The sequence below is a fragment of the Indicator indicator genome, chromosome 16, assembly GCF_027791375.1.
Source record: "Indicator indicator isolate 239-I01 chromosome 16, UM_Iind_1.1, whole genome shotgun sequence".
In the NCBI taxonomy this organism is placed as follows: domain Eukaryota; kingdom Metazoa; phylum Chordata; class Aves; order Piciformes; family Indicatoridae; genus Indicator; species Indicator indicator.
Window position 1 is genome coordinate 13,357,253 of NC_072025.1, and position 20,928 is coordinate 13,378,180.

The 20,928-nt window shown below is 48.0% G+C and overlaps 1 protein-coding gene across 1 annotated transcript in view; it reads left to right on the forward strand.

Annotated features, from left to right (window-relative positions):
- The window catches only part of MAP1A (microtubule associated protein 1A), a 52,277-nt gene extending 35,192 nt beyond the window's left edge, over window positions 1-17,085 (forward strand). Inside the window, exons 3-7 of the mRNA XM_054388056.1 lie at window positions 3,640-3,722; window positions 4,382-4,522; window positions 6,191-14,918; window positions 16,051-16,283; window positions 16,930-17,085. Of these exons, the coding sequence (XP_054244031.1) occupies window positions 3,640-3,722; window positions 4,382-4,522; window positions 6,191-14,918; window positions 16,051-16,283; window positions 16,930-17,085 (9,341 nt within the window). The remainder of the gene's footprint in view (window positions 1-3,639; window positions 3,723-4,381; window positions 4,523-6,190; window positions 14,919-16,050; window positions 16,284-16,929) is intronic.
- Window positions 17,086-20,928: the final 3,843 nt, after the last annotated feature.

Here is a 20,928-nt window from a genome sequence, read left to right on the forward strand (position 1 = left end):
TCAGTCAGGTTGAAAACAGGAGTCTTTGGGAGCCTGGGAAGGATACTCCTTGTACTGGTAAATGGAATGAACTGATTTTGCCATTGTAGTGATATCTCCAGGCAGGCATTTCCCTGTGATAGGACTCTGGTAAGGACAAAGACCTGGGGTAACCTGGGCAATGTTTTCAGTCGCCATGCCTGCAGTGTCAGTCCCACTGCTGCCAATTGCTGCTGCATGGCATTTTTGTTAGTAAGAGGAAGGATGCCCCAGACTGGGTATTTAAATCCTTTGTGTAGCTTCTGTGGGGCTGTGTAGAGGCAGCAGCCAGCAAAGGGCACCTCAGACAGATGAGCAATTGGATTCAAAGAGACTTTGGGATGATGGTACTCCCTCAGGTGGGCACAGCACAGCCTTTTCCCTATCACATGTAGGGATGCCGCTGGCAGCTGGTAGCACTGGTATAACTGGGGCTGGAGCACTCACCCTGGTGGGTCCACAGGCTGAATTAGGTCACCATGTTGCCATGTCACCACAGTTTGCAGTTCAGCCTGCAGTTTGTGAGCTCTTCTGCTTTACCTCTGAGCGAAGTCGAAGAACGGTTGTGGGGTTTGGCGTGCGTGTGCAGTGAGTCAGTGCCTCTGGAAGTGACCTGTCGGTATGGCTGTGCCCCTGTATCCTTCTGAGAACCATCTGCTGCCACTGAAGGAAGGGAATCTGCCCAACAGCAGGGCAAGAGCAAAACTCTGCAGGGCTGCACTGCTTCACAGTCACAGAATTGCTGAATTGTAGGTTGGAAGTGACTTCTTGAGGTCCAACCCCACCTGCCCAAGAAAGGACAGCAGGTTTCCCAGGACTGTGTCCACCTAGGTCTTGAGTATCTCTGAGGATGGAAACTCCACAATCTCTTTGTACAACTTATTCCAGTTTTTGGCTATCCTCACAGTAAAACCCCAGCATTTTCTTGTGTTCAGATGGGATTACATCTGTCTTAATTTGTGCCTCTTGCCTCCTGTCCTGTCACTGGGCACTACTGAGAAGAGGCTCTGACTTCCTCTTCTTCATCCTCTTCCATCAGGTATTTGTACATAACTGCTAAAATCCCTCCCCCACCCCAAGCCTTCCCTTTTCCAGCATAAACATTCTGAGCATGCTCAGCCTCGCCTCACATGAAAACGTTTCAGCCTCTTAATCATCTCCAGGGCCCTTTACAGGACTCAGTATTTCACCATTCCTACCTCCCATCTGCCAGCAGCTGCCGGCCCCACAGCTTGAACTCTTCTCTTTCTTTGGAGTGCTAAGGGCCAGCCGCCCCGGGGGGGAGGATGCAGGCAGAATGCTAACCAGCCTGGCTTTGTTCACCAGGCTCAGCAGTGACAGCTCAGCTGCTTGGGTTGAGCCACAGACATGGCAAAGAGCAGCAGCCTTTTCATGCTGCTTAGTCCTGCAGACAGGCCCCTTTCCCTCTGCAGCTGGCATTGTCTCCCAAGGGCTGCCCTCAGGCTGGCACTGTCTCTGCAGTGCCTTGGCACCTGGTGCCTGGAAGGATGCCCACATGCTGGTGCTTACACTGTGCTTGAGAGCCCTGCTTTCACAGGACACAAGGAAGGGACTGCTGGTGCTGGTTCTGTACATCCAGCCACGTTTCCCAAAGGGTGTGTGTAACCACTGCCAAAACAGTCTGTCAGAGGTGTGTGGGCAGCAAGGTAGCAGAAGCTGAAGCCTGGGGAATGGGAGCAGATCACTCGGGGGGGGGGGGGGGGGGGCGAGTGGGGGAGGTGGGGGGGGGGGGGGTGGGGAGGGGGGTGGGGGGGGGGGGGGGGGGGGGGGGGGGGAGGGGGGTGGGGGGGGGGGGGGTGGGGGGGGGGGGGGGGTGGGGGGGGGGGGTGGGGGGGGTGGGGGGGGGGGGGGGGGGTGAGGTGGGGTTGGGGATGGGGAAGGGTGGGGGGGGGGGGGGGGGGGAGGGGGGGGGGGGGGGGGGGGGGGGGGGGGGGGGGGGGGGGGGGGGGGGGTGGGGGGGGGTGTGTGAGAGATGGGATGATTATTTTGGGAAGATAAGTAGAAATTTGTAGATAGTAGAAATTTAAATTGGGTATGGTAGGGAGGGGATTTGAAGGGAGAAATATAGAAATGATAATATAATATGAGTGGGGTTTGAAGAGGTTAGATGGTATATGATAAAATATGGAGGTGGGGAGGGGTGGGAGGGGTAAAGAAGGTTAAAATTTTGTTAATTTGATTTTATAGTTGTTATTGGTTTAGGGAGGAGGTGTATGGGTTATAGAAATTGGGTGTTAGGGATAGAGGGGATGTTAAGTGAGAGGTTTAGGAATGAGGCAAATTGGTTAAATTAATTTGTAGGTAAATACGTTAAATTTGGAGTGGCCTTTCTCTGACTTCTTTCGTTTTGTGCCCTTTGGCATCTCTCTTTGAAATATCCCTTTGATCACACTATTTTAGAAGGATTGATATCTGCCTAGAAGGAGAGCTGATGGGAGGCTGTGAAGTAGAGAGTGGAAAGAACAAGGTTTTCAGAAAGCAACAGTGGTCTGGAAGATAGAAATAGAAATTGATGTCCATTTTCAGTGAAAGTCTGTGGACCTCCAGTCTACATCAGGGGTTAAATCCTATGAAACATTTTGACATTCTAACAGTTGGGGTCAAAGTGTCTGGCTTGTAGAGCAGGTGTAATGTCCAGAGGTAGGTATTTGCAAAGACTGGAATCCAGAAAATGATGTGCTGCCTGCAGTGTCAGGGGAGACACTGCACGAAGGTCCTGTGCATCATCTGGCTGCCCAGAGGTGTTTGGCATGGGCACACAGTGCTGGCTCTCACCCCACTGCTCAGGTTGGCAGACACCCACCACAACTTTTTCTAACCAATGAACACAGCCTGTGTGTTATATCAGTATTTTGTCAAATGTCCTTGTAATGCCCATGCCAAGGTGAGCACACAAACTGCTGATCTGCACTGCCAGACTCTTGCTTGCTCTTCTTTGGGTCTTCCTCCTTTGCCTTACATATACGTAGAGAGCAGAGCCCCACCTGGGGGCCTGTTTGTGACTCTCACAGGACGGAGACAGGAGAACAAACATTCTTATCGTCCCGGTGGTTCCCATAGCAGCAGTGATTCCCTCTAGGACTGCACATTTGGATTAAAGAAAAACACTTTGAAAGAGAAAAAAAACTTATTAAGAATGACAAGAGATCTGTTGTTGGTGCTGCAGCACTCTAATGAGGGGGGAGCTGGCTCACATCAGCTGGCTCACAAAGCCCTATGGTGACTAAGGCTTGGACAACATTCAGAAATACCTCTCCATGGTAGCTGCAGTGAGGCAGGATACTCCTGTCTGGAGGGGATCACTGGTCTGTGCCAGTGTATACAGGACACAGCTGCCTGGCACAAGTGGGTGGTTTGATGTGCCTGGTACTGTGGACTTCAGAACACAGTGGGGCTGAGTTGCAAAATGTGCTGTTCTAAAACTAGGAATTGTTTCCTTGCTACTGAAAAAGAGTTTGTTTTGTTCTGTGAGACCCTGGTATTAAATCTGATCTAGAATGCAGCTTGAAGCCTCACAAACAAACACATGCTGAAGGGGAAGTTTTTAGGTTAAAACATCAACAGCTTCTCCCAACCATCTAATCCCCTGCCTCTCCCCAGGCCAAAGAACCCTCCATCACCGGAGTGATACACTGGAGACAGTGATCCTGGTGAATCCCGATGTGGACAGCATCGTGTCTGAGGTAAGGACCAGGTGCCAGCAGGTTTTCTCCACATCAGCTCCTTCTGCTCGTGCTTGACTTAAGGTCATGGTCATCACACTTTGCACCTTGTGGAGAGTTTGAACGTGCCACTAGCCTGCTGCAAGGAGTGGTAAAGGGGCCAAGTGTGCTGATCTTGCCAACATCATACGTGCAGTAACCACTGGTCTCTGGCAGCATTTACTGCAAAGAAACATTCAGCAGTGTATGGCTTCTTGTATGCCAGCCTGTTAGGAGTGAGCTGCTTTCTGGAAAACTTAGTGCCTTAGAATTGCTCCATTTTAAGGGATTCTTAGGAGCTTTTAGAGCAAACAGGGTGGAGGACTTCTGAACCTTGAGCATTCTAGTTTGAGAGAATCTAAGCGTGCTGACCTCTTACATGGCAGAGTAACACCAAAGAGTTCCTCTTGGCACTGGCCTCCTTTCTCAATGTGAGTTATAATGTGATGTGGAGCTGTGTTGGGCAGGCAGCACCAGTGTCTCCCCTCCTCAGTAACCTGCCCTCTTGTGTGTAGGAAATGTGTTTTGTCTGTTTGTGAGTAATGTCTAAGTATCACCTGTCCCTGTGACTGAGTTTCTGGTGCAGGTTATTTGTATCACAAGTAGCTTTCTGACTGCAACACTCTCTCTCATGGTCACAGGTCCGCTCACTGGTGTGTGATTCATCAGCCTACAAACTACTGATCTTCTGTGGTCAGAGCTCAGACCAGGAAGGAGACTTAATCCTGCAGACAGGGACCTTCACTTACCAGAAGTTTGCTGAGATACTTTCAGACCCAGAGGTGAGTGTGAGCAGCAATCCCATGTGTCCCCTCCTGTTTACAGAGCACAGGATAAAGAAGCACAGTGTGTGCTGCTCCTTCACGTGGCAGATCCACAGAGGGTTGGGCTTGAAATCCAGCAAAAAAGTTGCACATCATGAGTAAGTCATGCTATAGTCTTGGGCATCTGGCTTTAACTCTTTGGCCCAAGTTTTCCAAGGTGAAAGGCATAGATGATTCCACCTGTAAGTGCTCAATACCCTCCAGACTGGCTCTGCTGTGGACAGACTGGAGGTCTTAAAACATCTGTGAGCAGCCTCCAAAAACCAGCCAATAGAGGCCGTCATCTCCCTGTTAAGTGTGGGTATCTCTCTTCATTTCACAGTCAGTCCAGCAAGCATAAGCTGTTCACAAGGTTCAGAGTGTTCATTAGGGTGTGTAAAGAAGACTAAATGCTGAATAAGCAACTACATGATGATTAAATAACTACAAATGTTGTTATTTAATTGTAGAATTGCAGAATCATTCAGGTTGGAAGGGCACTTGAGAGGTCTGTAGCCCAGAGTCCTGCATAGAGCAAGGACAGCATGGGATTTAGACAATATTGATCAGAGCTTTATCCAACGGTATCTGAAAAACCTTATGGGACATCCCTGAACCTCTGCTCCAGTACTAATTAGCTAGGTGTACTATAGCTTTCCTCAAGCTTTAAACTCTTTCTGTTGGCACTCACTGCCAATACAAACTTTGGAGTTTGATAAGTCCTACTTCCACTAATCATTGAGTGCCAGATGTTCAGAATGTTTCCACCTGACTGAAGGTACAGTTGCTGCACGAGTGGCTGGGTAATATTTTGACCATTGATACCACTGCTGCTGTAATTACATCAGCAAATCTGCCCACCTTCATTTGTTTTAGGCTGATTGTTCTCATTTATTTCTGGTACCTGTTTATTTGGACACTAACTGGTCAGTTAAGGGCTGTCTAAGCAAGTGAACACAGTATAAAATGCACTGAGCTCATTCCAGATACTTAGGAAGTTAAGGTTTAGTGCTTCTTTGCTGGGGATATGTTCAGCATAGCTCTAAGGAGCCTTGGAAATAAATTATCTCAACCTTAGTTCTGCTTAGTAATCATGCAGCATGTCCCCAGCCCTGTTATGTGTATCAGAGATGGAGTCGTGGCTTTCAAAATAGCTCCCAGGCAAATGGAATCTAATGGCACTAAAACTGCAGGTAGTGGTATATGATCCTTCATGAGCCCATGAGTGAGGATGAGTTCAGACCACAATGCTTAGCACTGAAGAGGCTATCTTAGGGTTAGAATTCACCAATCAGAAAGAATCTGCTGCTTCTGAGCCCAAACCAGGGACTGATATCCCAAGTTAAACAGGAAGAAGTAAGGAAAGAGGATGAGGTGGTTCCTGAGGTCTTGTCATTGTGCACTTGCATCAGTCAGGAAGTGTAGCAGCTCATCAACATTCAGCATTGCAGGAGAGAGCAGAACATGCCCCATGCATCTTTTGGCAATGGACTTTTGGACTGTTTAGTTTACCCTCAGTGTTTCCTGTCAATAAAGTGCTCACGAAATCCTCAGTATTTCTGCAACAACTGGCTTTTTTTTTTTTCTTAAGTACTGAATTGGTTTCAGAACTCTGTTTGACTTTTATTTCTGTGCTTGTCTCATCAGGTCACCCAGATTCTTAGCAACACTGATTCAGATATCAAGGCCTCCCTCACCGTGTCGTGCTTGGGAGAAGGAGACTGGAGCAACCTTGGGCATCCTCGATTTCAAGAATTTCTCAATCTGAAACTGAATCCTGATCCAGTTCTGCCAGAAATGGATGGGGTGTCTGAGTTTGCAGAATACGTCTCTGAGACAGTCGATGTGCCATCTCCATTCGATCTCCTGGAGCCACCCACCTCAGGGGGCTTTTTGAAGCTTTCTAAACCCTGCTGCTACATATTCCCTGGGGGCAGAGGTGACTCTGCTCTCTTTGCTGTCAATGGGTTTAACATCCTTGTGGATGGTGGCTCTGACAGGAAATCTTGCTTCTGGAAGCTGGTGAGGCACCTGGATAGAATTGACTCAATCCTGCTCACCCACATTGGTGCAGACAACCTCCCTGGCATCAATGGGCTGCTGCAGAGGAAAGTTGCTGAGCAAGAGGAGGAACAATCCCAGGGCTCTACCAACTACAGTGACTGGATGAAGAACTTAATTTCTCCTGAGCTAGGGGTGGTTTTTTTTAACGTTCCTGAAAAACTGAAGATGCCTGAATCATCCATGAAAGTAAAGAGAAGCATTGAAGAAGCTTGTCTGACACTGCAGTACCTCAACAGACTAGGCATTAAATCAGAGCCTCTCTACAGGGTGGTGAGCAGTACCATTGAGCCTATTACACTCTTCCACAAAATGGGAGTGGGCAAGCTGGACATGTACATCCTGAACCCTGTCAAGGACAGCAAAGAAATGCAGTTTCTAATGCAGAAATGGGCTGGTAACAGTAAAGCAAAGACTGGCATCATTCTTGCGAACGGGAAAGAAGGTGAAATTTCTGTTCCCTATCTCACATCCATCACAGCCCTAGTGGTGTGGCTTCCTGCAAGCCCAACAGAAAAAATCGTAAGGGTTTTGTTTCCTGGAAATGCTCCTCAAAATAAGATACTGGAAGGTCTTGAGAAACTCAAGCACCTGGATTTTCTGAGGTACCCAGTGGCCACTCAGAAAGATATCACTTCTGGAATACCTCCACCTGTGTTGAAGCAGACCAAAATTAAACAAAGAACTGACAGTAAAGAGAGTCTCAAATCTTCCCCCAAGCCTTCTGTGACAAAGCAAGCTAAGAAAGAAGAGGCAGTTGAGGAGGGGAGTAAGGAGGTAAAACCAGAAGTCGTAAAGGATGCAAAAACTGAGAAAAAGGTTAAAGAGCACTCAGAGAAAATTCCTGAGAAACCCATTAAACAAGAAAAGATAAAGACAGAAACAAATGATGCTCTCAAAGCTGAGAAAAGAAAATTGGCAAAAGACAAGGCTGGCAAAAAGCATCTCAAAGAGAAGGTATCCAAACTGGATGAAAAGAAAGACAAAGAAAAGAAAGAGATTAAGAAGGAGAAAAAGGAGTTTAAAAAAGATGATGGAAAGAAAGAAGAAAAAAAAGATTCAAAGAAAGAGGATAAGAAGAAAGAAACCAAACCAGAGCCCAAAAAAATTTCTAAACCAGACTTAAAACCATTTACCCCGGAAGTAAGAAAAACATTATACAAGGCAAAAGTTCCAGGTAGACTCAAATCTGAGAAGATCAAAGCCAAACCTGAAAAGGATGTGCCTGCTGACCTGAAGCCATCACCGATGGAGAAGGCACCTGTACAAGCTGAGCCAGGAGAGACTTCCATAGCTGAACAGAGGTTAGCCCTGTCTTCACCAGAAGACCTTACAAAGGACTTTGAGGAACTGAAGCACGAGGAGAAAGAGGCCTTGCAGGAAACTCAAGAAATATCTGACGTTGAGGTTAGTGATAAGATTACGAGAGTACCTGAAACAGAGATAAAAGACTCTACTGATGTGATTGCTCAGATTTGCCTTGAAGAGGATCTGATTTTGAAAACAAACATTCCTGATCAGGGAGTAACTACTGCTGATATGGGAGCAGCTCATGCTGCAAAAATAGAGGATGAAAGAAGAACAATAGATGAAAATCATGACATGAGGTATTGCAAGGGAAAAACTGAGCAGGACAAGGAAGTTCAGCTGTTCCCAGACAAAGAACAGGTACCATCACAGATAGATGACTTAGAAAGGGGTGTTCAGTCATCAGTCTTCAGAGAGGAAGAAAAGGAGGAAGAGGAGAAAATCTCTTTGGACAGAAAACAGAGGGAAGCAAAAACAAAGACTTGTGAGAAGCATATTGAGGGGACAGAGACACAGGAAGGGGCTGAGAAGGAAAAGCGAGAAGATGTGATAGAAAAGGCAGAACTAGAAGAAAAGGAGGAACAGCATGTGAAGGCAGAGGAGAAGGTGGAAAAGAATAGAGCCTTCTATGAGCTGAGTCAGGAGAACAAAGTATCTACTACTACAGAAAAGGAAAAAGAACTTAGTGGCATGGGTGAGAAAAACAAGTTACTTGGAAAGGATGTAACAAAGGAAGAGTCATACCTGAGCAGTCTGCCCATCCCACCAGGAGCAACAGCAGAACACGTTTCGTATATCCAGGATGAAACTATCCCAGGCTACTCAGAAACAGAGCAGACCATTTCTGATGAAGAAATACATGATGAACAGGAAGAGAGGATCCCACACCTGAAGTATGATGTCAGTGCCTATGACATTTCTGTTCCTGACCGCCCAGGCTCTTTTGAAGCAGTACATGGAATACAGGCTGTGCCTGCTGCTGACCTTTCAGCCAAGGGCTATGCTGGTCAGGAGTCTGAAATTCTAGCATATCCTACAAACATTGTGGCAGCACCTCTAGCTGAAGAGGAACATATATCTTCTGCTACCTCCATTACAGAATGTGATAAACTTTCATCTTTTGCAACTTCAGTAGCAGAAGATCAATCTGTTGCATCTATAACAGCACCACAAACAGAAGAGACTGGGAAAAGCTCCTTACTTCTAGACACAGTGAACAGCATTCCCTCCTCTCGGACAGAAGCAACCCAAGGTCTTGACTATGTTCCCTCTGCTGGCACAATTTCTCCCACATCATCCTTGGAGGAAGACAAATATTTTAAATCTCCACCTCCTGAAGATTTCCATGCATTAGCAGAAGGAGAGAGAAAACTGGAAGCTCAAAAAAAGGATCTTCATGAAGAGGCAGAAGAGGAAGAGGAAGAAGAAGATGGAACTCCAAATATCGAAATGCCTAAAAAACTCAGAGGGCATTATGATGTTCCTGTGCTTGCCCATCAAGGATGTCCTGATAACGTGTTAATCAGCGTTCCCACTGAAGTGATCCAAACGTCTGGCCTGTCGTTATCTGCTGAGGAAACGCCATTTTCCCAAGCTGACTCAGCAGAGGCTGAAGAACGATGCATGAGTCCTGACGACAGCACAGTCAAAATGGCCTCTCCCACCCCATCTGGCCCCACTAGTGCAGGACACACACCTTTCCACCAGTCTCCAGTGGAGGAAAAACTGGAAACAGTAGATTCAGATCTATTTGAAAAACAAACAGATGCTACTGCCAAGAAATTAGAAGGCCAAACTTCTGCTGTGGTGAAGGCAGCCAAGAGTGAACCTCTCAGAGAAGACGACGTATCTGCACCTCCATACAGACATGAAAAAGATGTCCCTGGACCTGTACAGCACAAACAAGACTTGGGTAGTGACACTCCAGCGTCTCCTGGGGACCAGGTGCAAGAAGAACCAGTGGAGAAGGAGGAGTTGCCCTGGCTGTCCTACCACAAACAGGACACAGTGGTGATAGGGGAGGAGGAGGAGGAGCGTCCTGTGCCACCCCATCCTAGCACAGACGTGTTTCTGGAGACAGCAAAAGAGCAAGGAACTGAAACAATGACAGAAAATTTCATGGGATTTTCCAAACACTTGTCCTTTGAGCCATTCTCTACCACAGAAACATCTCTAGGAAATGTGGGTGCTCCACAGTTCACAAGCCAAAGCAAATCTGAAAGTGACAAATCTTCACCAGATGACTCCAAATCACTTTCTTTTACAGAAGAAAATATTAGCAAAGCAAAATCCTCAGATATTTTGAAGGGAGTGACTATTGAAGAAGGAAAATCACCGTGTTTCACAGAAGACATCTCAGAAGAAGAAAAATCATCTCATGTTTCCATTAAAGACATTTCTCCAGAAGAAACCAAATCCATTTCTCTCACCGAGAGTCCCAGCAAGGAAATCTCTTCAGACCCTTTTGTTAAAGGAATTTCTCCGGAAGACATTAAATCTCTTAGTTTCACAGAAGAGATACCTGCAAAAGAAAAAACTTTGTCTGGCTTTACTGACAAATTCCCTTCAGAAGCTGTGAAGTCCATGGATTTCACAGAGAAGAGCCCAGCTACATGTGAGAAATCACTGAAAATTTCTGCCAAAGAATTCACGAAAGAAGTCTCAAAATCTTTCCCTTGCCTAGAAAGCAGCTCGGTTAAAGACACATCACCCAGAGATACTTCGACTGAAGAAACGTCTCCAGATGACAGCAGTTTATTTTCTGCAGGAGAAAAGGGCTCTTTAAGGGAGAGAACTGCAGGCTTGGACTCTCAGGAAGTATCTCCAGATGCGAAAGGCTTACACTTTACAGACTCTAGCCCAACTGAGGATAAAATATCTTCATATGTTTCTGCTGAAGATGTAAAATCTTGCAGGTTCAAGGATGGTCAAGAAGAAAAATATCCAGAAAAGGATGACTTCTACATGAAAGATTTAAGTTATGAGAAGAAAGTGTGGTTTCCAGAAGAGGTGGAGGAGATCCCTGCTCAGGGAAGGCGGCAGAGATATGATAAAGAGAGAGAGAGCACGTTCTTGGATGAGGTACCAGAATATGAAACAAAATCCCTTCCTAAGATGGGAGAGGAGGAGATCCTGTCTCCTGCAGTGCCTGGCAGTCATACCTGGAGAAGAGAAGAAAGTGAAATGTGGGGCTCTCTTCAGGAAGGAAGAGAGACTGGAAGAGTAGGGAGGTTACCCAGTGAGAAGGATGACGGTCTCAGTCATGATGGAGGCAAACCTGTGCTGCTACAAGCAGAGGCAGAATGTTTAAAGATGAAATCATGTGACTATGAAGAGAAGACACAGAAGAGTGCCAAACCTACATCAGAAACAAAGGAAGTGGAAATTACTCTCTCAGAAAGAACACAAATGGAAAGTTCTCTTCTATCTTGTCAGTATGTCTCTGGTGAGGAAAGTCAGGCCAAAGCATTAACTGGAAGCAAGGATAGGCAAGAGCTGTCACTGACACCTAAACAAGATTACTCCTATTTGGATGATGATGAGAAAGCTGCCCTAGATATCTATGCAAAGTCTCTAGACCAAGCACTGACAGCATCTCCAGTGTCTGTAATGGCTGCTGCTCTGGAAAGGGAGATTGACACAACACCAGAAACAGAAAGGCCTTACAAGTTAGACCAGTACTCTCCTCCTTTGTGGGAGACAGTCCCATCCAAGGACACAGAGAAGAAATCAGACACCAGAGCTTTGTATCAGGACTATAAATACAAATCAGACAGAAAACAAGAGGATGACTGCAAACTCAGTGACAGTCTTTATGGCTCTGCAGGAAGAAAAGAGCAGATGGCAGCAGCATCTACTCTGTTGCAATCTACCAGAGCAGCAGAATATGACCACATAGCATCATCCCCGGGAGAAAGTGCTGTGGTGCCAGGGCAGCATGAACGCTCCCCTCTAGGACAAGGCCCTTGTCCAAAGAGCAGTGCTGCTATGGGCCATGCTGAGGCTGTGGGTTCTGCCAGCCAAGTGGCCTCTTCTCCAGAGGCCTATTCCAGGAGCAGCCCTGAGCCTTATTCCTATGAGGAATACAGAGGTGATGACAGTTCCACAAGACAAGAGCAAGAAGAAAGAGAACCAACTCCCTACCCTGATGAAAGAAGTTTCAAGTATGCAGACATCTATGAGAAGATGATTGTGTCTGGAGGTGGACCTTCTCCCTTCACACCCAAGGGTACAGACAGCCCAGGCCACACTGACAAGGTGTCAGCAACATCACTGATCTCTCCAAAAGGTCAAGGTTTTCATGTCTCTGCAAAGGAAGAAGAGTCCTGCCTTTATACCTCTGGTGAGAAGGAGTTGTCATCTCCAGCATCTCCTAAAGATAAAACAGATTCAGCCTTTGACTATACAGACATCCATGAAAAATACTCGCCCTTGTCTGAAAGGGATAAGTGTAGGATATCTGAAGGGCAGGAAAAGCAGAAGGTGCCTTCTGCTTTGTCAGCAGAACTGGGCTCTGAGCTGCACCCATCATCCGCAGGCACAGCATTTGCTTCTCCCTCAGCTGTGACAGACATATTTTATCAGGAAAAGAGATGTCCAGATGAGAACATCATTTTGTCTGGCCAGGAGCACGTATCTCTGTCCCTGAAATCAGAAAGCCCAAGTCCCAAAGACAGGTACTATGAGAAAGGGGGGCGTGGAGAGGAGAGCACAAGTGACTCGGAGCTAGAAAAAGGTGCTAAGGAGAAGTCTGAGAAGGAGTCCAAGCTGCAGAGCCCTGCTGAAGCTGCAGGCACAGCCTATGCACACATCTCCCCAGTGGACAAGTTTAATGTACCAGAGCCCCCTTTGCAAGCCACCCGTCAGGAGTCCACATCCCCCAGTTCTACTGCCTCATCACCCTCTGATCCAGGGTGGAAAGAGGAATATGGAAGTCAGAAAACTGCATCAACCACTGCCATGGGGATGTATGTTGGAGGTTACAGTGACCTGCCTGATGCAGGCAGAGATGAGCAGGCTTCTGAAATGTCCTACTTAAGACAAAGTTCTTCACAGAAGAGAGAGGTCACTGGAAAATCCATGAAGGACTCGAATTTCTGTGTCACAGATTATCCAGGTGCCATGGTGGAATCAGGGTTCCAAGAGCAAACCGCATACTTGAAATCTGGAGAGCAGACAGAGACATGCAAAAAGGGTGGAGCAGGAGAGGGCAGCCTGATGGAGAGCTCCTCTAGGTTGGAGTGCTCCCTGCTAGGAAAGAGTGAAACATCTGACACATTCAGACATGAGCAAACCTCAGCAAGCCGCCTGGGGGATGTCTCTCTCCCTCTCAAGGCTCCTTGTGCTTTGTTCTCAGACCAGGGGAAGAAGGATGAGTACTTGGAGGTGTCTGAGAAAATCAGCAGCCTTGGCTCATCTTTTACTAAATTTGCACCACTTAGTCCCTATGAAGAAGATAAGTTATTCTCCAAAGCTGTGGAAAAAGAGTCTGTGGCTCAGCAGCAGCTGAAAGATGACTCCAGCCTGTCAGAAGAACCTTCATCTGAAGCTACCACTCCTGTGATACAGACCACAGCAGAAAGTTTCTACTCCCAGATGTTTTCCACACACACAGGTGCAGGAGCAGAACAAGGTACCAGAAGTCTTTGGGATGTGTCTCCACAGATTCCAAATAATGCTGGGAAAACACATGCAGCTGAAACCAAAGACTTTGTGTTTGCTGAAGAACATGGTTCTCTGTTCACAAGGGGCATGGGCGACAGCATTTCTCCATGCAGAAAGGAGTCCCCAAGTTCACAGCCCACACTTCTCTCTACAGAGAAGCAGCAGCAGCCCAGTGTGAGCAGTCCAGAGCAGAAGGCACCATTTGCAGAACAGCTGATGACACTGACATCTCTGCCTGATGTGTTGACATCATTTCCTCATCATCAGCATGAAGATGAAACCACAGCCAATGGTCCAACAGAGGTGAGCACCAGCCTGCAAGCTTTCCAGAGTACATACCATGCATCAGAGGCAAAAGATGAAAAACCATGTCCTGATTCTGACAGCAGTTTTTCTCCATGCACAGGCAAAGAGGGCACAGAGAGGCAGAGCCGTCCTTCCTCTCTGATGTCCCCTGATCACAGTTTCCAGCCCTTTTTCCCAGGTGTGCAGAGGGGTGGGAAAACAGAAGACCATGGAGATGCTTCCCATGAGATGGAGCCACATTTAGGTGGTAGTTTTGATTGTGGACAGAAATTTCCCTCATGTGAATACAAGCAGAGGAAGGGAGAGCTCTCTCCTTCATTCATCAACCCCAGCCCCCATGAGCTCTCTGAAGATAGTGACCTCTCACAGGAGGATGGTCATCCTTCAGTGCAAGGAAGACCACCCCACGCTGGTAGTAGCCCCATGCAAAGTGCCACAGTGGAAGAAACCCCTCCAACATCAGTGAGTGATTCTGGAACCTCCCAGTCAGACTCAGATGTCCCACCCGAGACAGAAGAATGCCCATCCATCACAGCAGATGCCAACATGGACTCGGATGAAGATGCTGATTTCCTCCCAGTGGACAAAGCTGTTGGGAATGCTCATCATTCCAGTTCTAGGTCCAGCCATGATCCTCAGCCTATTCCAATGGTAGATCCCCATCCCCATCTTCCTCACCCTGATGTCTGCATGGTAGACCCTGATATGTTGGTGAATGAGCAAAACATGAGCAGAACTGATAAAATTTCCAAGAAAGACATAAAAGACAAGAACAAAGGTGTGAGGAAGCCTTTGAGCAAACCCAAATCTTCCTCGCCTTCCCGGAAATTGGACGCAAAAGGGAAGCGATCACCCACCCCTGTGAAACAGCCATTGGACAAATCTCCAAAATCTGCCACTGCCAAAAAAGATGGAGGGGAGAAGCCCAAACCACGCAGTGCACTGGCACAGCCTCCTCACACAGAAGATGAGTTATCCCGGAGTAGTCACAGCAACCCTGGCAAGAGCCTTGTTAATGGCATCAAAGCAAGCCCTGGTAAGATGTTTTTGCTTAAGCATGAATCTTCTCTTTAGGTCCAAGACAGAGTAAAGCAGAGGGTTAAACGTAGCAGAACAGAGTTGGATTTCCCAGTCAAAAAGTTATAATCAGTAAGAGGTGGTCACACAAACCACTTAAAGAGAGCAAAAGACAAAAGCCTTGAGGAAAACTCTCAACCTCTAAAGATCTGAATGCAGCCACCTCTGAAGATAGACCTGTGAGACCTACTTCAGAAGTTTGCAGGCCAAGATTTTGTTCCACCCAGGGGCTACATCCGAGGAGGGGCAGCAGGTGCTTAGGGGTGGGTGCTGTTAAAGAAATGCAGGACGAAAGAGGTGTGTTTGAACAAGAGGTGGCAGCCTCTCTGCCTGTCAGTGGGTAAGAGCAGCATCTAGGCAGTGCAGTGAGCTGTCCACACTGGTAATTAATGGCTTTTTGCTCACAGAAGAGCCTACCCAGAGATAGTTTATGGGAGGGAAAAAGCACAGAGGTTTTTGCATTTCCACAGGGAGCAAGAAGGAGAGAAGGAACAGTCCTGAGGAGGGATGTATAGGTGCATATGGATTACTGAGTGTAACAGCTCGTTTGATCATCTCTCATCTTCTAAGTATAAGCAGCAGCACATGAAGAAAAGAGGTACAAATCGTAGGAAAGAGCAGTAGAGTCCTTGGAACAGCAAGGATGGCAGAAAGCCAGGATGGAGCTCCCAGAAGGGCTACTGTAATACCCTAGGACAGCAGACAAAGGCCATTAGAATGGATTTCTTTATCAAATGTATGTTATTAAACAAGTAAAATTAGGACTAGATGTTGATTGGGATACCTCTGCAAAAGGTAATAATGGAGATTTTTTTTTTCTATTCCTTTCCTCAGGGAAGGCTTCTGAGTACAAAGCCTTCCAATCCCTCCCAAAAGAACAGCAGAAGCCCCTTTGCCTCCTAAGAGCTGTGACAGCACTGGCCCCAGAATGCAGCCAGCTCACCTCTGAGCAGCAGAGCCTGGAGAAGTCTTCATTTTGTTGCTGCAGCTGCAGGGAAAAACCTTTCTAGACTTCAAGCCCTTCAGTGTTAAACTAAGTGTTTGTCCTTTCCAGAAGGGTTTTGATAGCCTCTCTTTTGTTTTTTCCAAAGCTTCCAATAGTCCCAAGAGCAGTTTGCCTGTGCCCATGGGCCCACCTGTCTATGTGGACTTGGCATACATCCCCAACCACTGCAGTGGGAAGAACACAGATCTGGAGTTCTTCAAGAGGGTTCGAGCATCATATTATGTTGTGAGTGGGAATGATGCAGCCAATGGAGAACCAAGCCGTGCAGTGTTGGATGCACTCCTGGAAGGGAAGTCTCAGTGGGGGGACAACCTGCAGGTAAGTCATGGAAATGCCAGGGAGTGTGTGTGATGCTTCCCATGTCACAAGTGCTGGGGAGGTGTACGTCACAAACTTTTCCAGAGGGAGCACTCTAAGAGGAAGCAAATGGTACTGGGCTTCTCCTGCTCTGCAGTCTTAGAGGAGGAGGAGCTCCAGAGAATTGAGTGGAAGCAGTTCCAGATCATTCTGAGGGAAGAAAGCATTTAGGGATCATACACACCTCCTCATCTGCTGCAGGACAAGCATATCCTCAAGTTAAAACAAGCACTCAGGGTTGGGTCAATAGGCACATCAAGTCAGGCCATTAACAGTGACACTCAGCATTGTTCCTTTGCACACTGAGGGATCTTTTTAAGGCTGTTCTTGAAGCTGCTCCTCCCTGCACTGCAGCCATTTTCATCACTGTGGTGTCAGTGCTGCCAGTGTGCAACCAGCTCAGAGCCTCATTGTGCTGGTACTGCATAAAATAAAGCCCCAGCTCTGCCTCAGAAAACCTGACATCTGAAAGACATTAAGTAGAACAAGCAGTACCAAGGGTACAGTGTTCCAAAATTAATGGGAAATTTTAGCCTTGGCTCCTGTGGGCATTGTTTGTCACTGCAGTTGTTCTCAGACAATCATCCCTGCTGCTTTCTTTTCCCAGGTGACTTTGATCCCAACACATGATACGGAGGTGACACGAGAATGGTACCAACAGACCCATGAGAAACAGCAGGAGCTAAACATCATGGTACTGGCAAGCAGCAGCACTGTAGTGATGCAGGATGAATCTTTTCCAGCCTGTAAGATCGAATTCTAAATCTCCCACACTTTGCGTTCATCCATTGACTCTCCAATCACCAATGCAACATCAGAGACACCATCTAATCACAGTCCAGTTCTTCTCTGGTTTAGTCCTCTACATGGTTCCCATTTGTCAGGCAATCGGGTATCCATCTAGCTCAGCACTGGATGCCATGAGAAAGAAGTGCAGGGCTCTGTAATATGCTGGACTGAGCTAAGATTTCTCGCAAGAGCAGTTGCAGGCCAGGGGCACTTTTACTTTCCCTGCTTTATTCTGCTGCCTGTACAGTTTCTGTATACTATCTTGGCTGCCTTGCTGCTGTGAGAGCTTGTTCTACTCTCTTCCTGGCTGCCTTGCCATTTAACTTGCAGCACCATGAACCTCATCTTTCTGGTGAGGGCTGATGTGCTGCTGCTGCATGTAGACGGTGCATGGGGGCAGAAGGGCAGGGAAGAAAATGAATTCGCAAAGAAAATGCACCTAGGAGATGAGGGGAGGTGAAACCCTCCAACTGTAATGTGACAGTGAGTCATCCTTCCATCTTCCACCCTGAACATACAGGTGGTATTCAGAGCAAGGAGACCTGTACTCCAGCTAGGTAGGGCCACCGTTTGCCAGCTCTGCAGGCTTCTGTCCCATGTCTTTAGTTGTGGCATCCTGCAGCACCTGCTGGCTCTGCTGAAGGAACTGGGACGAAGGCCACGTTTGTTTGGGGGTGTCAGCAGGAGGGGAAGGTTCAGCCTGTTGTTCTTTGCTACAAAGGGCACATCCCTAACCTGCTAACGGGAGCTTTGCACAGTGACCAACTTACTCCTGCACATCATCAGTGTGACAGCAGGAGGCAGAGAGGGGCTATTGCCTGAACAGTCACACAAAAAGAGCATCCAAACGCACAACTACAGCCCCCTCTAAAGCAGAAGGGCTGAAACAACCCTGGCCACTGCTGGCCTAAGATGTATGAGAAACTTCCGTGTCTCTGTAAACCAAAGGGGCTCCTGAGGAGTGTGGTGAGGCCCTTGAGGAACCCACCTGCCACCCTGAGCACAGGTCTGGCCAGGGCAGCTGACGTATGACAGCTCCACAACCAGCAGTGGTTTCCTTGCTGCCTGCGTGCTGGCAGTCCAAGCCTCTTAGCTGTGTTCATGAATTTTCTTGTCACCCCCTAAGTGTGCAGGGTGTGGAAAACAGAACTTGTGCTGTGAGGAAAGAGAACCCCCTTCCAAAAACACTCGGGGAAAGCAGATTACTAAGTGCAAGTGCTCTTAGTTCCTCCACGACCAAGGCAGGGACATGCAGACTCTTGTTGCCAGCACAGATGAGGTGCTGTCAGAGCTGTGCTGTGCACACCTTGCAGCCTGCTCTGGGCCATGTCCTTGCTCTCTGGCCATCCTGGCAAGGAGTGCAGTTGTGTGCTGTGAGTGCATCTTTGCCACCCAGCAGTCCCCGCCAAGTCCCCTTGGTGTGCACACCCAGCCCAGCCGCAGGGCTCCAACGCCTGCAGCAAGACCAGCTCAGGAGGGCGAGCACTGGGGTGTGCTGAGACTGCAGCACCTGAGAGCCTTTGCCAGGAGCATCTTGGGAGAATCTTCTCCCAAAGCTGGCTTTTCTCTGTCTGTAAGACACGCAGGGTGGCAGCAGGATGTGCTCTGGGGAAGGAGATGAGTTGGAAAGCAGTGCTGCAAAGTGTGACGTACAACTCGGAGGCATTTCCATCTGCTGTGTCACCCACTGGGCTTGGCCAGAGCTGAGGTCTGACTCCATAACAAGCGTCCTGGGAGCCTGTGTCGAGCTTGCCTGGGACACTGCAGTCTCAGTGCTTGTTTTTATTTGGCAGCTGACATCAATAAAATGCTGCTTAGAAACCTGCTCCTAGGACTAAAATGGATTTTCTAGGGAAATGGTTTATTTTGCATTTAATTTATATATTTATTTCTTACGTTAAGCTGCATTTTGTGTGGATGTAATATTTTAATTTATACATGTTACCATGACACCATGTGCTCTTAGTGTCAGTCCAGAGGTTTCTCAGTACAAATATTTCAATGCTGCAATTTAGATGACGACGTAAGAAGACCATAGAGAGCTTGCTGGCAAGAAAAGCAGTCTCTGCTTGCAGCCTGAGAGGCTGTCTGAACCCAGCAGCTGCAGGACAAAGCCGAAGGCTGGCAGCCCCTCCCCTGGGAGCATCCAGCCCTTGTTAGGAGCATGGAAGCTTACTCAGGGATTTAGCAAATCCCTGCCCTGCATCCATTTTGCCCAGGGACGCAGGGTGTGTCTGCCAGTAGGACAAATATCACCTTCTGCAGCCCGCTGGGACAGCACTCACGAGTGTTAGTGAGAGCAGCAATTTCAGGCAGTGACACATTTGCTCTGCTCCCTAGAACTGCTAGGGGGTGGCTTCAGAGCTGGGGGAGATCCTGGCCCCCCAGCCAGGGACTGGCTGTCAGGCAGAGCAGTCACAGGGTGCCAGCAAGGGAACAAATGCGACCCTCACGGACTGGATCCCTGTGAGCGTGGCTAGGTGTTAAAAGCTAATGCACTAACCTTAGATAGACCCACACATGAATGTTTTCTCAGTTTTAAACTTGAAGCAATTCTGACTAAGCAGCAGTTCATAGTGAGGCTTTGCAAGGTGCCTGCATCCTCTGGGCAGGAGCGTAGTCGCTGGCACCTGCCCTCCACGTGCCGTGCTCCTGCGTGCCGCAGCTGCGCTGCTTGGGCAGCTTTATCCTACACCAGTTCGCTTCCCTGTCCTCGAGGCTCCACACTTTTTAAAAGTCTTTTGTGGCAGTCTGTTCTGCCTTCAGCTTCTCTCCCTTCTTCTTTGTCTTTCTCCTTTCAGCCTCCCTCCCCTTCTCCCTCCCCTCCCCATCCCCTTCAAAACCCACAGGGAAAAAAAGACTTGTAAAAAAAATGCCGATTTGTAAAGATTCTGACCCTGCTCAGGCTGCAGGAGCCAGCAGAACCCATCCAGAGCCAGAGGTAACACAACACTATAAACAGTTAAACTCTGCTTTTGCTTGTTTCTGCATGTGGGCAACAACGCGTAACCTTCCTGTATGTAATAGGTACAAACTACTCTTTTAAACCTATAATTAAAGAAGTGAACGTCTTAACTGTATTGAAATGGCAACTTGTGCTCCTAGCTTCTTCTATGCTAAATGTTTAAGAACAGAGCCCTGATTCTTTTCTTCAGCATCATGTTTCTCTTTGAATTTAGTTCCTTGAGTTTTGTCCCTTTTGCCCATTTCCATGTGAAACACTCTGTAACTAACAGCTGTCCGGAGAGGAGCCCAACACATCAATAATAAAGCCACATTAATTGCGAACGAGAACTTCCAGTGGTTCCTGGCTTTCTTCCAACGAGTCACTGCAGCAGGCAGGACACTGCTGCCAGTCCTGCACCAGCACTGCACCTTCCCTGGCAGCTGCCAGGGGTAGGGGCATGGTGCCCACACGGGGCTCCGGTGGGGTGATTTACAGCTCTAGCCACCCCCCTTCAGAGGACATCCTGTGCCCTGCTCAGAAGCCAAGGGCCAAGTGGCTCAGAAACAGAGCCCAGTCTATCCTGCCAGCACTGCAGCTCCTGGGACCTGCTCTCCACTGTGGCCCTCTACCTGCCCCTGCACTTCTTGGAGATGGCAGCTCTGGCCAGCACTGTGGCATTCCTCAGGCTGGGAATGTCCCTCATTCTGAGGGATGGCAGCCCACAGCACTGCTCAGCCAGGTGCTTGAGCTACCCTGCTGGGTGCCACCACTGCTGGCCCTGGGAGGGTGTGGGCATGATCAGGGTAACCAGGGCCTGGGCATCACCAAGGGGAATGAGTGGGCTCTGGTACTGCTCTATCCTGAGGTGCA